Source organism: Rana temporaria, chromosome 12 (assembly GCF_905171775.1).
Source record: "Rana temporaria chromosome 12, aRanTem1.1, whole genome shotgun sequence".
Taxonomy (NCBI): Eukaryota; Metazoa; Chordata; class Amphibia; order Anura; family Ranidae; genus Rana; species Rana temporaria.
Window position 1 is genome coordinate 64,174,483 of NC_053500.1, and position 16,618 is coordinate 64,191,100.

Sequence of the window (16,618 nt, forward strand, 5' to 3'; positions counted from 1 at the left end):
GGGGCTGTGCCCCTGCTGTGCTCATTATGAGGAGCTCCCACCATCCCTGTGCTGTGCTGACTTCCTCCTGGGCTGTACCCATGCTGTGCTCATTATGAGGGGCTCCCACCATCCCTGTGCTGTGCTGACTTCCTCCTGGGGCTGTTCCCCTGCTGTGCTCATAATGAGGGGCTCCCACCATCCCTGTGCCGTGCTCATTATGAGGGGCTCCAACCATCCATGTGCTGACTTCCTCCTGGGACTGTACCCCTGCTGTGCTCATTATGAGGGGCTCCCACCATCCTTGTGCTGTGATGAGTTCCTGGGTTTGTAGTCCGTTAGTTCTTATTTCGTAATTGTGTCTGAAATTCAATTTAGATTGAATACGAATTTTCGTTAGGTTCGTTAACTTTTCGTAACAATTACGAACATTCGTTATGATGAATTTAAAAAGCAAACCCAGGATGTCAGCAAAACCTAATGGGGGTTTAAACAAAATTTAAATTCTATCCAAAACAAACAGAAAAAAGAGTTCTGATTAGAGACATTAATATAGACATCTGTTCAATGGATTTTCTACATAGGTCATGAAAAGTATGTTTCTATCTTTATATACAGTATCTCTATTTCGGTGGCAAGATCATTCTGAAACCACTTTGAAATGCTTTTTGGAAGTCCTTGTTCCTCAGACTGTAGATGAGAGGATTGAGGAGAGGAAGGATCACTGTGTAAAACACAGACACAACTTTGTCACCAGAAGAGTTACGATAAGTACTTGGCCAAAAATAATTGAAAAAAATTGAGCCAAAATATACAAAGACCACTGTTAGGTGAGAGGTACAAGTAGAGAAAACTTTACTCCTATTACCTTTAACTTGAATCTTAAGAACTGTTTTGAATATATAGGCATATGACAGGAAGGTCAGCACGAGAGACCCAACTCCAAGGAAGCCACCCAAGAGAAGAATAAGAACAATGTTGAAGTAGATGTCACTGCAGGAGATCTTAAACATTTGTGGAAGGTCACAGAAGAAGCTTTCTATAATATCTGATTCACAAAATGTTAATTTTAAGGCATAAAGTGTGTGACTTAACGAATGGGTAACGCTGAGACACAACACAATGGACACCAACTGTGCACACACTTTCCAACTCATGATCTGTGTGTAATGTAATGGCTTACAAATGGCGGTATATCGATCATAGGACATGACAGTCAACAGAAAAGCCTCACAACTGGCAAAGAATATAAAGAAGAAGACTTGGGTTATACAGGCCTTTATGGAAATTCTTCTTGTCTTGGCATAAAGGTCAAATAATAATCGTGGGACGGTTAATGAGGAGTAAGAGAGGTCCAAACCAGCCAGGTTTCCAATGAAGAAATACATAGGTACATGGAGGTGAGAGTTAGTGACTATGAGGGAAATGATCATCAAATTCCAGATTATTGTAAATAGGTAGATGAAAAGGAAGAAGAGAAATAGAGGGAGTTGAAGAGCTGGAAGGTCAGACAATCCATAGAGAAATAATTCCTTTAGTAATGTCTGATTTCCCATTCCAATATATTTCCTTCTGTTTTAAATAGGAATAAAGTTACTCTTACCTATGTTTCAGCTGGTAATCATCCAAAACACTACAAAAGCAAGCCTTACATTTAGATTTTTTTTTAAGAACAACTGAAACCGAAAGCTGCAAATAAAATACAATTCACGCTATATCCTGTGTCTTATGCCGCGTACACACGATCATTTTTCGGCATGAAAAAAAACGTTGTTTTTCAAAAATGTAATTTAAAATGATCAGGTGTGGGCTTCACATCATTTTTCAGGTTCTGAAAAACGGCAAAAAAAAAATCGAACATGCTGCATTTTTTTTTTTATAAATTGTTTTAGAGGCTTTACACATTTTGAACATTAAGATTCCTATTAGATACATGGCCTAAACACATCTAATTTTCTCCCCCTTACCCTCCCTCCCTTTCCCCCCCACCTCTTGCCTCCTCACCGTTCCTACTTGTAACCTCATTTCATCTTTCCTCCCTTAACTGTATTTAGATGTCCTCCCTTAAGTTTTCCGCATAACTCCACGTTTTCTTAAATGCCCTCCAGTTATCCCATTTCTTATTTTGGGCCATGTTGCCCTCCTCTATACTGTTCCTTAGATCTTCCATAATATACGTCTCTTCTACCGAGTCTATCCACTCCCATACAGATGGACAATCTACCTCCTGCCACTTCTTGGAATCAAACTCTTGGCTGCATTAAGCAAATGTGGTACCAAACAATCTTTATACCTTTTTACCCCTTCCTCCCCACCATGAAAGAGAACAATCCATGGGTCGGTCTTTATTTCCTTCTTGGTGATATCCTTTACAAATCCCAGAATTTTTTCCCAATACTTTCTAACTTTTGGGCATTCCCACCATAGGTGGGTCATTGAACCAGGAGACTTGCAGCCCCGCCAACAATCTGCTGACTGACCCTCTTTAAATTTACTCAATTTGTCTGGTGTTATATACCATCCTGTTATGCACTTATAGTTCATTTATGCGGTCCTATTGTCCACTGCAGAGGAGTGGGTCAATCTCAACATTTTCCCTATTGTGAGCTTATCCTTCTGTGTCCCTAACTCCCGTTCCCATTTTTTGATGAATGGAGGTATCTCCTGTTCGTCCACTGCTAGTAATATCTTGTACAACCTTAAGATAGTACCTTTAGATCCAACTATGATACATAGACTTTCCAATGGCCTTGATGGCCTTGACCTTAATGGTTGGGGTAGCTTTCGAACAAAATGGCTTAACTGATGATATCTCCAGTCATCAATCAACATCAAATCTTCTTTTTGTTTTAACTCCTGTAGTGTTATTAAATTACCTTTTTTAATTATGTCCCTTAGCTGTGCAGTGTCTTTTTTTGATCCAATTCCCCCCCACTGATATTTTACCGGGTGCACAAAACTCATTATTTTTTAACGCTAAGAGAGGTGAATTATATTCCTTATCATTTTTTTTGTGTAATGTGTCCCAAATTTTAAGTGCATTCCTTGTTACCCCGTGGATGTTCTCATCCAGTGCCCTAAACAGAGGAGGATTCCAAATTATACTTCCTAACTTAACCTTTGACAGTGCATTTTCTGACTTAACCCACCTTTTTTCCTGGTTAGCCCTGGCCCACTCCATTACCCTAGACAGGACCACTGCTTCATAGTATTTTTTGATGTCTGGGACCACAAGTCCCCTGTGTTTTTTTTCCTGTTTCAAAATCCGGAAGGAAATTCTATGTTTCTTATTTCTCCATATGTAATTCATTATCAGATTTTTAAGAATTCTAAAATATGGTTTTGGCAATGCAATTGGTATCATCTGGAACTTGTAAAGGATTTTTGGGAGAAGGACCATTTTAAAGAAATTAATTCGACCTGTCCATGAGATTGGTCTATTTATAGCCCTTTTTATTTCGGTTTTAATTTCGTCCAATAGGGGAATATAATTAATCTTGTAAACTTTCTTGGTAGAGTTAGCTAATTTAATTCCCAAGTATTTAAGCTCCGTCTGCCAAGGGAACTGATGCTCTGCCCTTAGATACCGCTCTTCCGGCTTGCTGAGGTTTACATTCAGAATCAGTGTTTTAGAGACATTAATTTTAAAATTAGAAACTTCCCCGTACTGTCGAAATATATTTAATAGACTCGGTATTGATGTTCTGGGATTTACTATATAGAACAACACATCATCCGCGAATGCGGATAATTTGTGCTCCTCGTCGTCTACTCTAATCCCTTTTATGTCAGGGCAATTACGGATCTTGGCCGAGAGAGGTTCCAGAGATAGTACAAATAAGAGCGGTGAGAGGGGGCACCCCTGTCTTGTACCGTTTTTCATCTTAAAGGTTTGGGATAGGCTGCCATTAATTTTTATCCTGGCCGTTGGAAATTGGTAAAGTGTCTTAATCCACTCTAACATCCTATGTCCAAAGCCCATGGTTTCCAGAGTTTGTAACATGAGTCCCCAACGCTTTTTCTGCGTCTATCGACAGAAGTAGCCCTGGGGACCGGTTCTCTTTCATCTTTTTAAGAAGCAACAAAGCTCTCACATCGTTATCCCTCCCCTCTCTCCCTGGGATGAATCCCACCTGGTCCGGGTGGGCCAGTCTGGTCATCTCTCGTTTCACTCCTTCAGCTAGCACCTTTGCGAAGAGCTTTGTGTCGGTATTAAGCAGTGAGATTGGCCTATACCCGGAGCATAGCTTTGCATCTTTGCCTTCCTTCGGGATAACTATGATGTTAGCGGTCAGGGCTTCCCTACTTAATGCATAATCTTTCCCTAGGCCGTTAAAGTATTGACACAGTCTAGGGATAAGTATCTTCTTACATTTTTTATAATATAGCGCTGTGAACCCGTCTGGGCCAGGACCCTTGCCCGATGCTGAGCCCGCCAGTGCTACCATTATTTCTTCCTCGGTTATTGGTCTCTCCAGAGTTAGGGCAACACTCTGTCTGATCTTTGGCAATCTTGCACCCTCCAGGAACTCCGTGATTTTGCCTTTTTTCTCTCCCATCTGCCATATATTCTGCTCTACCGAGTACAACCCCTCATAATAATTTTTAAAAGTGTCAGCTATATGCTTAGTTGAGTGTACTACCACTCCCCTCTCATTTTTGATTTTATCTATATAATTTCTTGCTTTGTTTTTCTGCACCATCCTTGCCAGATGTTTACTGGATTTGTTCCCCCACATGTACCTTTCTTTTGCGATGATGTTAAATTTCCTTCTCGTATCTTGTTCCATGAGTTCTTTGAGTTAGTTTTTTTACTGACTAGTCAAGTCAAGATAAAGCTCCCGCTGCTTCCCCTGTTTTTTATGTTCTTGTTCCATTTTAAATACTTCGGCAATTAATTTATTCATTTTACTGCACTTTTCTTTTTTCTTCCTAGCCCCCTCTGAGATAAAAATCCCTCTAAAACAAGCTTTGTGCGCCTCCCATAGTGTTGCTTTTGAGATTTATTCGGTGTCATTTATCTTAAAATAGTCCTCCAGCTCACTTTTCACCCTGGCTAAACTAGCTTCTTCCAGAACCAGTTCCTCATTCCAGTTTTGGAATGACCTTTGATTCCCAGGGATGTTTGCTGTCAAGCTTATTGGTGTGTGGTCTGACAGTGTCGCAATTTCTATTCGCGTATCAACTATCATTTCCAGCATACTATGATCCACTAGGATATAGTCAATCCGGGAGTATACCACGTGTACAGGGGAGTAAAACGTATAGTCTCATTGTTTTCGATGTAAGATTCTCCATGCATCTACCAATTGACTTCTGTATATACTATTTTTTATCTTTTTTTGCTGTGCGCTTTTTGTCCCCTGTACCCGGGATGTACTATCTACTTCCGGCTCTACACAAAAATTCAGATCACCAATCAAGATTACCTTACCAACCCTAAAATCTTTTAGCTTTCCTAGGATTTCACCAAAATATTTTATTGGGTGCACGTTGGGGGCGTATATGTTCGCCAAGGTACACTCCATCTCCCTCAACTTCCCTCTCAGAAAAATAAATCTACCCTCTGGATCCGTCATTCTGTCTTCTTGTGTAAAGCGCACCCCTTTAGCCAGACCTATTGCCACCCCCCTAGCTAGTTTTGAGATAGTATCCCCATAGAACCAGCTAGGGAAATCTGGGGAGTATAACCTCACGTTGGATTCTAGTGTCAGGTCGGGTTTCCTGTAGGAATACTACATCCGCTCTGTACCTTCTAAGCTCGCTTAATATCTTATGCCTCTTTGTGGGACTGTTAAGGCCTTTAACATTGTATGACATAAACTTAATTACTGGCATCTCGTCATCTCTTTATGCTTTTTTCTTACTTTTACCCATAGGGTACACAGCCTTGCGTCTTTATGAGGTTTCCTTTCTTTTCTTACTGAATCGGTGAGATAGCGCCCCAACCACCCGCCTCCCCTCCCTTCTTTCTCCCTCCCCCACCCTGGTCCCTTCCCTTCCCCTACCCACCCTCTCCCTCCCCCCTCCCTAGTGGCCCACTACTGGCCCCTGAACCATCCATGGTCCACTGGTTCATATTCCCTGAGGTGGGACTACCGTCCCTCCCCCGAAACTCGGGGGGGGGAAACCGGCCAGGCCCACACGGGGAACCAGGACTACCAAATTGAGTACCCTTGACGTGTACCCTTTAACTTTTGAAGCCATGCCATTACTTCTGCATAGTTACTGATTTTTTAGGTATGTGGTCAAACAGTAGTCTCTAATGTAGGTTAGAAAAACAAGTGACCCCTATGTATACAATTTGATTTCATATGTCATGACTTCTCCCTGCCGGAACAAGCACAATGCCTCAGCTTCCGACAGCAGCCGCCACCCGCTATCTTTCCCGCTCCTCCGTTATGCGGCACCGTTGGTCCAGGGCTCCGCTGGTCTCTGCTGTGAGTTCGCCAGCATGGATAGCAGTCACCGCCTCCCCACTGCAACACATGCTACGGGTCGGTCTCGGCTCCCTCCACACTCCCGCTCAGCCTGGCCAGCTGACATGTTCTAGTCCCTCCCTCCGTGAGAGACGTCACATCCCCTCACGTCCGATGCTGCATTTTTTAACGTCGTTTGAAAAACAATGTCGTTTTTCGGGTTGTAAAAAATTATCGTGTGTGGGCTAAAACGGCGTAAAAAACCCGCGCATGCTCAGAAGCAAGTTATGAGACGGGAGCGCTCGTTCTGGTAAAACTACCGTTCATAATGGAGTAAGCACATTCATCACGCTGTAACAGACAAAAAAGCGCAAATCGTCTTTTACTTACACGGAATCAGCTAAAGCAGCCCAAAGGCGAATGGAACTTCCCCTTTATAGTGCCGTCATACGTGTTGTACATCACCGCGCTTTGCTAGATAATTTTTTTAAAACGATGGTGGTAGGCACATTGTTTTAATGATGAAGTTGGGAAAACGTTGTTTTTTCGACATGCTGAAAAACAAAGTTTTTATTCATGCTGAAAAAATGATCGTGTGTACGCGGCATAAGGAAGACTTAAAGCGGGGGTTCATCCTAAAAAAAAAAAATTCTTTATCTACCATACAAACGAGCATACTAGCGTCAGCTACAGTATGCCTTTTTTTTACCATATTTATCGGCGTATAACACGCACCCTAACTTTGAGGCCTCGTACACACCAGCAGACAGTCCGATGAAACGGTCCGCCGGACCGTTTTCATCGGACATGTCCGCTCGGAGATTTCTGTCTGATGGTTGTACACACCATCAGACAGAAATCCGCGCGTACACGATACACGGTGACGTGGCCGCGCCGTCGCCGCGACGATGACGCGGCCCTGGAAGTTCAATGCTTCCACGCATGCGTCGAATCACTTTGACACATGCGAGGGATGGCGGCCGATCGGACATGTACGGTGAGTCTGTACAGACGACCGAACATGTCCGACGGACAGGCTTCCAGCGGACATGTTTCTTAGCATGCTAAGAAACATTTGTCCGCTGAAAAACGGTCGGCTGGACAAATGGCCGCTGGAAACCTGTCCGGTCGGCCGTACACACGACCGAACATGTCTGCTGAAACTGGTCCGCGGACCAGTTTCAGCAGACATGTTCGGTCGTGTGTACGGGGCCTAAGAGGGAAGTTTCAGGAAAAAAACTTTCCACGGCCCCCAGCGTATAACACGCAGGCACAGTTTACCCTCTTATTTTCAGGGTAAAAAAGTGAGTGTTATACGCCAATAAATACAGTAATTAAAAAAAAGTTGTATAATGTATGGCCAGCCTAAGTGCAAACATTGTTTTCTTCGACATTTAGGATAGCATAGGAAAGGGTGAAATCCATGTTAGTTTTTCTGTCATCTGTGTCACGCTGGGAAATTTCCCTTTAGCATTCTGTTCTGTAGACACAACAGGAGGTCAATAGCAAGCGCTCCAAAGTAAAGACAAAGACAATTCCCCTCTCAGACAAGTGTCCCCTTTGGAAGACTTCAAATCTACTCTTCTGGCGACAACTCAAAATGTTGGCTTTCCCATCGCTTTCAGACTACAAGACAATGGTCACTAGGACAATAAGAGAAGGTGAATCTCCATAGCTGGAACACAGACATCAATAAAAACCTGACAGAGGTTCCAATCCCTTACTGTTTAGGAAAAAAAAGGTTGATACTAAATAATAATATACCCTACAATAAACCCTGGTGATCCGGCCATAGGATACGCATCTATTATGAAATGACAACTGTCTCTCATTTGTTGTCCTGCATTGTCACTATCTCTCTTGCTCCTATGGTTAAAACTTTAAGAAGCTGTTCTCACACATAATTTTACATAATGCATCAATATCCACAAACATAGGACACCCAACGTTAGAGGTGATTTATTCTTCTAAAGCAAATACACTTTTGCACACTGGTAATTCGTATTCCAGTGTTTCTCTTCCCTCTCAGTTTCTCTCCATCAGTCTGCTAATGTAACCTCAGTGCTGGTGGTGAAAGGTAGGGGAGGGCACACAAGGATGCTATATAGGTGATCGACATCCACCTTACCAACTGATGATATTATTGGTTGTTAGGGTGCAGGGGGCTAGAAGGTCGTAATGATGCGCAATGAAAACCTGTGACTTTGTGCAACTAAAAGGCAGGCATGATCCACCAACTGGCTTGTATACGATTTTTATGGGCAATTTTTAGGCATTTTGCAAAGGCACCCCTAAAGAAACCTCAAGGCACCCTAGTGTGCCTGGGAACCCTGGTTGAAAAAGGCTGCTCTAGAGCAATGATGTGGAGCTGAGAGTGAAGTGAGAGCCAGTAGACAGGAAGGAGCAGAAAGAGGCCGCAGGAGATCAGCTGCTTTAAAATTGAAAAGAAAAGATGAAAAAAGTGACAACAAGGATTTTGGGGGTAAAATGACAACTGTACGCAGTGCAGAGAGAAATCTAAATGTAACCCAGTTACAGTTTATATCTACTTTAAAATGTGCGAAAGACGTGGCAAAGCACAGACCTGGAACAAGCATGCTTTAAGCGGGTATGAGAGTAGTGTCTGAAATACTTACTGTATCCCTGAACATGTTATGGGTCAGCAACTCAAAGCCATATTCAAAGTGTCTGCATAATGGTCAGCCAACCAACATTCTTAATGGGGGAGCTCAGCAATGGTAGTCTCCAATATTCTCTTATGACTGATCCCCTTGAATTTTAGAATGTCTGAAAGAGTATTTATCAATGTTTGTAATTTGATGAGTAAGGACCAAAGTGCCATTTATTATTATCAATGTAACTAGGGAGACTTCCTCTACAAAGCTGTATAAATATGAAGAAATATTCATATAACTAAATATGAAGATAATTAATGTATTAATTAATGGCGAATCAGGAAATGTCATTTTTAAGTGTCAATACTTAGTTCTTTATTAACATAATCAGTGAAATATCAAACAAATGAAACAACCAGATCAATTATAAAAATGACCTTAAATAAAACATTTAATAGATTATTAATATATGTTTACATCAATCAAATAAACACATGAGCATACAATGTGTAGAGTGACAACAGCATGATATGTATCAGCTTGTATATAAAATCAACTCACTATTTACCTGCCCTGGATCTAAAAAAATATATATATATTTACCTTATCTCAGACCAAATAAATCAGTTCCATGTATTATGAGAAAGTTCTGCTGTAAGGAAAAAAAGTGTATCCTTTTCCTTTTTTTCTATACCCTAAATATTCTATATTTTGATACACCTGAGAAAGTCATGTGACCGTGACGACACGCGTTGGGTATAGCCGGGTGACGTTTTGCTGATACTGGAAGTGACGTGGGTACCTTCAAGCCCTGCTGTCACTAGGAGCTGTTTGCTTTTAACTGTAAATGTAAGTAATAATATTTTAAATAAACACCTTGGCAATAGTATCTACACTATAGGGATACCTTCTGTTAAATAGATTCATATGCAGAGTCAGGACCGTGGCTTTAAAGGGTCATACACGTGATTCTGTGAAAAAAATGAAAACATCTATTAGGTTGTATTAGTTTTTAGAAATAAATTATTGACTGATAATTAGCATCCCTGTAAAAAAAAAAAAAAAAAAAAAAAATCTATCTATTTCTTGTATACAGGTAGAACTAACTCAAATGCAACAAAACCAACTGAAATTTCAAACTAGGAAAAGTAGATGACATATAAATGTGACGGTATATAGAAAATTACATTGATTATTAATTCATATTTCCATTAATAAAAGAAACACAGGAGAATACAATGTGTAGAGGGTGATAACAGCATGATATTCATCAGTATGTACATAGAATAAAATGTAAAATGTGTGTTATGAAAGATCTTAGCTGTAGGAAAAAAATATTATTTTTCTATTTTTTTTTTTTTTAATATATAGACATATATGCAAAACAACAATAATAAAAAAAAGATTATATCAATAAGGTTGGGCTAGGTTTTACAAATGGAATGACATACAATCCCTGTAAAAAAACAAAGAATGAAGGAAAAATACCTGTGAATAAACAGACTGATAAAATTGTCAATTTGCTTTGTTTGGACTCCTAGCTCAGATTTTGTCAGTGATCTCCCGGCAGAAGTAAATTCTGATAGAAGCAGGTGAGGAGAGGCTCCTCTGGAAGGATCAGTTCGGTGGCATCAGGTCATGTGGCATGTGGAGACATTTTGTTGAAGGAAGTTAAATTAAAACAATAGAAAATGTATGTGACATTTCTGGTCACAATACAATTTCATTATCCACACATACATATACCTGTATTTATAATGCAGAAATCTCCCCTGACATCTCTGGAGCACACAGGAGTGTATTGGCTCTGTGTTCATATGGGATTAATTAAAAACATTATTAATTGATCCGCTGGAAGATAAATCTCTACAGAAAATGAAGTATCATCTGAATTAATTTCTCCCCCAACGACACGTGCCTTGGGCCTTTAGAAAAAAAGAACTGCTTTTAGATTTTCCAAATTTTACTTTTTCATCTCTTATTTTACTGATAGATGTTTCTATGATTTATAGAAGTTTAAAAAGGAGTTGTGATGCTGAGAAGAATCAACAATAAAAACGAAAAAAAAATTAAAAAAAAAGGAATATAGAAGAAAACATTTCTAGGAAAGGAAAAAAATAAAAATAAACAATTATGAAAGGTTAAGGAAGGTTTTTTTACCACATAAAATTTGGGATATTTTTAAATGTAGAGGAATGTAAATTATTGTCCTAAATTTCCAATAATTATATGTGTTTATTTTTATTTTAGTAAAACTTCAGAAATAGAGCAAAGAACTTGCCCAAAGCCAAAACAAAACTTTTTTTTTTTTAAGTGTATTTTGTGCGTGTACTCGAGAGAGGAGCCGGACTGCAGGAGTTGGGAGTAGGCAGGCCTCCCCAGAGGCAATCTGCCACCTTTCTCCATGCCCCGGGTGGCAATGGTGGGTGTGTGAGGGGGTCCTCGCACACAGCCCGTCCTACCTGCTCCGCTTTGAAGCCCAACGGGGCAGAGGGACTCCCTATAAGGGAGTGAGAGAATCTAGCCCGCTCAACCAGCCCCGTTAGTCCTTTGCCTCTCGTGGTCAAAGTGCGTGCATGTTAAACCAATTTCGAGTGCGTGTAAGTGTGGTGGTTTTTGTGGGAGGGGGGTGGGTGTACTAAGCGCAGGCTTACCTCGCATAGCACACCCACCGGGAGCCGGGCTGAGACCACCAAACTCAATTCACATGTAGCTGAGACCGGGATCCGAACCCCTAGCTGCAGAGGTGAATGGCTTGTCAGCGAAGTGCCAATCGCGTTGAGCCACCGCAGCTCCAATAAATAGACTTTTTTTTACATTTGCAAGGTTTAGCCTAATTTCTAGAGACTGGATACAATGCATTGCAATATATACACACAATGGGGCAGATTCACGTACCTCGGCGCATATTTGCGTCGGGCGTAGCGTATCTAAGATACACTACGCCGCCGTAACTTACTTTTTTTCCCCAAATCCTCAAAGAATTTGCGCCGTAAGTTACGGTGGCGTAGTGTATCTTTGGCGGCGTAAGGGCGCGGAATTCAAATGGATGTAATGGGGGCGTGTTTTATGTAAATACGTCGTGACCTGACGTAAACAATGTTTTTTTTTTAACGGCGCATGCGCCGTCCGTGGGGGTATCCCAGTGCGCATGCTCGAAATTAAACCGGAACAAGCCAATGCTTACGACGGTGACGTCATTCTACGCAAATCCCTATTCGCGAACTTACGCAAACAACTTAAAAAATTCAAAATGCGAGGTGGGAACGACGGCCATACTTAACATTGAGTACGCCACCATATAGCAGGGGTAACTATACGCCGGAAAAAGCCGAACGCAAACGACGTAAAAAATGCGCCGGCTGGACGTACGTTCGTGGATCGCCGTAACTAGCTAATTTGCATACTCAACACGGAATTCAAATGAAAACGCCACCGAGCGGCCACCGAAAAAATGCACCTAAGATCCGACGGCGTACTAAGACGTACGCCTGTCGGATCGATCCCAGATGCCGTCGTATCTTGTTTTGTGTATACAAAACAAAGATACGACGCGGGAACTTTGAAATTACGCGGCGTAATTCTTTTGTGGATCTGGCCCAATATGTACACTCTCAGATGTTTTTTTTGACTGGGGTACAATAGGTTTTTATGTTTGGGGCCCCACCACCATCACTGGAAGATTATCTAAAACTTATTGGCAGATTAACAGTTCACTGTGTAAATCATAAATCTGCTAATGCAATTTTTTTTAGCAAATCACTTGATACATTTCAAACCTGGAGGATTGTGATAAAATATGAACTATTGAGGTGAAGGAACTTTTTTTTGAATCTAGAGGTTTTAAAGTTTAATGAAGCCCTTTGTCATAAACATTGTAATATTGTGAACATCTCGAGGGAGAAGTTTGGGTCTATAGTTTATAGTTGAACCTTGAAGGGGGAACTTTAGAGTGACAATTATTAAGACTTTCTTGCCATGTTTCTCAAAGTGCTGTCCAGTTGTTGTTTTTTATTGGATTTTTCTCCCAAATGAATTGATATAGCTGGGTTTGTTCTGGAGATCAAAGCTAGATGCTAGAAGGGCTTGAGTGGAAGCTGTGATACTGCAAGTTAGAGCTTCAGAAATGTCCATTACTTTGATAAGAGATGTAAAGCTTTGAAAAAGAGATAAACTTAACATTGGTAGAGACTACCCAACATCTCACAGTTATTAACATTAACCAGGGATATCAGGGTTGTATCTGAGATTGTGAGTTTATTTGTAAGGGCAAGCCAGGTGTGGAATAAGATTTATCCTTGCCCCATATCTCATCTGATGTCATTTCTGCTCTCAGCAGGGAAGCCAGCTGACAGCTAATGAGTCATCGGTTGTTAAGGACGCAGCGGCTGGTTTCCTGGCCCACTTAACCAGCAATTCTTCATACAGAATTTGAATCTGTCGATCAGTTTCAACTAATCCAAATTTGAATTGTTCCAAAAAAATTGAAATTGTTAGCAAACGAATAAACTAAGCGATATTGAAACGAATGTCAAAGAAATGTGTTACTATTTCATTTGAAGATTCGGATACATCTGAAGCTCTGACGTTTTTAAAAATTTACATTCGGACCGAAACAAATTGCACATGTCTAACCACCTGCAATAAAGGTTCCATCCATTGTTCTAGACTCCTTAACCACTGCTTTGCATTTAGTTTCTAGAACTGCTATCCCTCTAATTTTATGTTAGATATCTGACATCTTGCAGGAAATGTGGTAGCAGGAAATAGGGGGGAGGGAAATAGGACTTTAAACAAGCTATGTGCTCGAGCAACAGAGGGATAAAGTAAGAGTTGTTCTGAAAGACAAAAGAGCAACAGTTGTACTGGAAGACTTTGGAGGAAATAGATGTTTTGTGGGGGACTCTGAAGGGAGGAACCATGAAGAAGATTATATCAATGGAAAGCCCAAAGTAGCCATTTAGTATACCTATCACATACATTACACATGCTTATTTCTTTGGAAGGATAGATAGTTTGTACATTGTAGGCATATTTTGTTATATTTTGTATGCTATGTATTGTGCATCCTGCAATTGTCTGCAGCTTTATTGAACTGTTCCACTGTTGTGGAAATTTCAAGATGTATTTAATATGTATTTAATATGTATTGTCATAGTGTCACCCAGTGTTTAGTACTTCCGCAACCCGCTCTAAAAGAGCTGACTGGGGCAGTCTGAGACTGGTTGAATCTCATCTGGTAGTAGAAAATGTCTTGAGGTTGGAGTGTGATGTTTGCGGCATGGGCATATGTCTGCCGGCGAGGGGCCCTCTGTGCATTAGCGCGGACAATCGTTGAGGAGGGGATATGCTCACTCCGCAAGGACATTAGTGATTATAGACGGATGTGCGCTCTTGTCTCTGCTGTGTCTGATCAGCATGGTTTGGGATTCGTAGAGTACGCCTGTAGATAGCCTCCATTCCACCTACAATAATGGTATGATCTGAATGTGCGTTATTCTATGGAATGGCGCAAAATAAGGATTTTATCAGTGATAATATGGGAGCTTGTGAGCGTTTTTGGATTGGTGGAAGGCGTCCATGTTTTAAAAGCAATACGGCTTTGCCTGCTACAAGGCATGGATGCATTCCCTGCCCAGACACGCCCATAAGACTTTAGCCAGCATTCTATTCATGTATTCTATTCATGTATTGTATGCATTGTATAGGACAATCCTGTTAGAAGGATGTCCTTACATGGTGCTTGCTTTGTGGAGAGGACATCCTGTGATGACCACTCCCATGAAGAGATCACTTCCTGTTTGTGAGAATAAAAGGAGCCGTGAGGAGCTTGAAAAGGCAATGATGGCTGTGATGGCGTACTGGGAACAAGATGGTTGATGTTTGGTTATTTGAATGAATGGCAGACCTAATGCATGAGTGAATGGTGAGTGAACCTTTTATCTTAAAGATAGATTATTTCACTAAGATGAAATGTGTTACTTTTAGAGACATAATATCTGTCTGTGTGCTCTGCAGATTTCGCTAACACCACTGATCTGGGAATTACGTTGTTGTGGTAACTACCAAGTCATATGACAACCTGCCTCCTCCAATGAGCTGTTTCCAGGGGCAATATGGTGAACTAGGAGGGCAGAGAGAGAGAACACACAGAGGCAGATCACACAGAACCCAATGCAGGCATTTATTGTGAGACTTGAGGGTACAGGAGGGCTAGCGTTGAGCCACAGCAGGGATAATCAGTCCACAGGGTAGAAATGGGCACACTACAGACAAGCAGTTCACGGAGTACCAGTAGGGACAACGTAGACAAACAAGTGGAGGTGATGCTCTAGGCCAGTGGTTCTTAACTTGGGGGTCAAATGAGGATTTTCCAGGGGTCACCAAAACCTGGGCTGTTCCTAAAGCCTGCGGCCGCCAAGTCAGCCTCTTCACAGCCGCCCATTTAGTTCACGGCATAGCTGGGGGGCAGGGACTAGAGGTCAGCTGACTGGTGAGGAATGTGAAGTGGGAGGAGCTGGAGGCAGGGCCACCATCAGGAATTTTGAGCCTTAGACTGAGACTGAGCCTTAGTGGGCAAAACGCAAGAGTCCCTTATTTTATTAGAGAATGGGAAAAAGAATCAGATCAAGTACTGACAACCGCGCAAATTAAAAAAATTATTAAATCAACTTTAGGGGACAGGAGCCACACTGGAGCAGAGATTCTGTCAGCTCTGCAGGGGCAGGCTCAGAGGTGGTTGACGCCACGCCATCTTCAGCCAGGAATGGTGGTTTGCGACAATGGCACCAACCTCCTATCCGCCCTCGGACAGGGACACCTGACCCATGTGCCCTGTTTGGCTCACGTCCTTAACTTGGTGGTGCAGCGGTTCTTGTACAGGTACCCAGGCTTACAGGATCTCCTGAGGCAAGCCAGGAAAGTCTGTGTGCATTTCCGCTGGTCATATAATGCCAGTGCTTGGCTGGCTGACTTCCAAAAGTAATACAACCTGCCCAAGAACCGCCTAATCTGTGACATGCCCACCAGGTGGAACTCAATGTTGGCCATGCTGCAGTGGCTGCACATGCAGCAGAGGGCCATCAAGTACCTGTGCGACCATAGCACCAGGACAGGGTCAGTGGAGCTTGTTTTTTTTTGCCACACCAGTGGCTCATGATTGAGGAGGCCATGAGGATGGTGAGTAGTGACATTGTATGCATCAGTGATACTCTCCCCCTTGTGTACCTGTTGGAGCACATGCTTTGTGGAATAATGGACAGGGCACTTGAGGCAGAACAGAGGAAGGAACTTCTTAACCTCTCAAGGCCCCCTTTATCCAGACAGTGTTCCTGCGGACCTGCCGATCACACAGGAAGAGGACTGTGTCAGCATGGAGGTGGAGCCTAGCACTCAGTATCAGCAGCAGTCTTCAAGGGATCGTTTACAGTCCCCAGAAACCCATGGACTTGTACGTAGCTGGGAGGAGGTGGCTGTGAATCATGTCGTTCTTAGTGACCCAGAGGACTCTGGGCCGAATGCCTCAGCAAACCTACACTGCATTGCCTCTCTGATCCTGCAAAGCCTGCGAAAGGATCCTCGGATTTGTGGTATCAAGGAGAAGGA

General features: G+C 42.0%; 1 protein-coding gene across 1 annotated transcript; it reads right to left on the reverse strand.

Moving 5' to 3' along the window:
- Nucleotides 1–248: 248 nt before the first annotated feature.
- LOC120919218 (olfactory receptor 5B12-like) lies at nt 249–1,693 on the reverse strand. Its single transcript, XM_040331273.1, has one exon. The coding sequence runs from the start codon at nt 1,533–1,535 to the stop codon at nt 603–605; it is 933 nt and encodes a 310-aa protein (XP_040187207.1). The 5' UTR covers nt 1,536–1,693; the 3' UTR covers nt 249–602.
- Nucleotides 1,694–16,618: the final 14,925 nt, after the last annotated feature.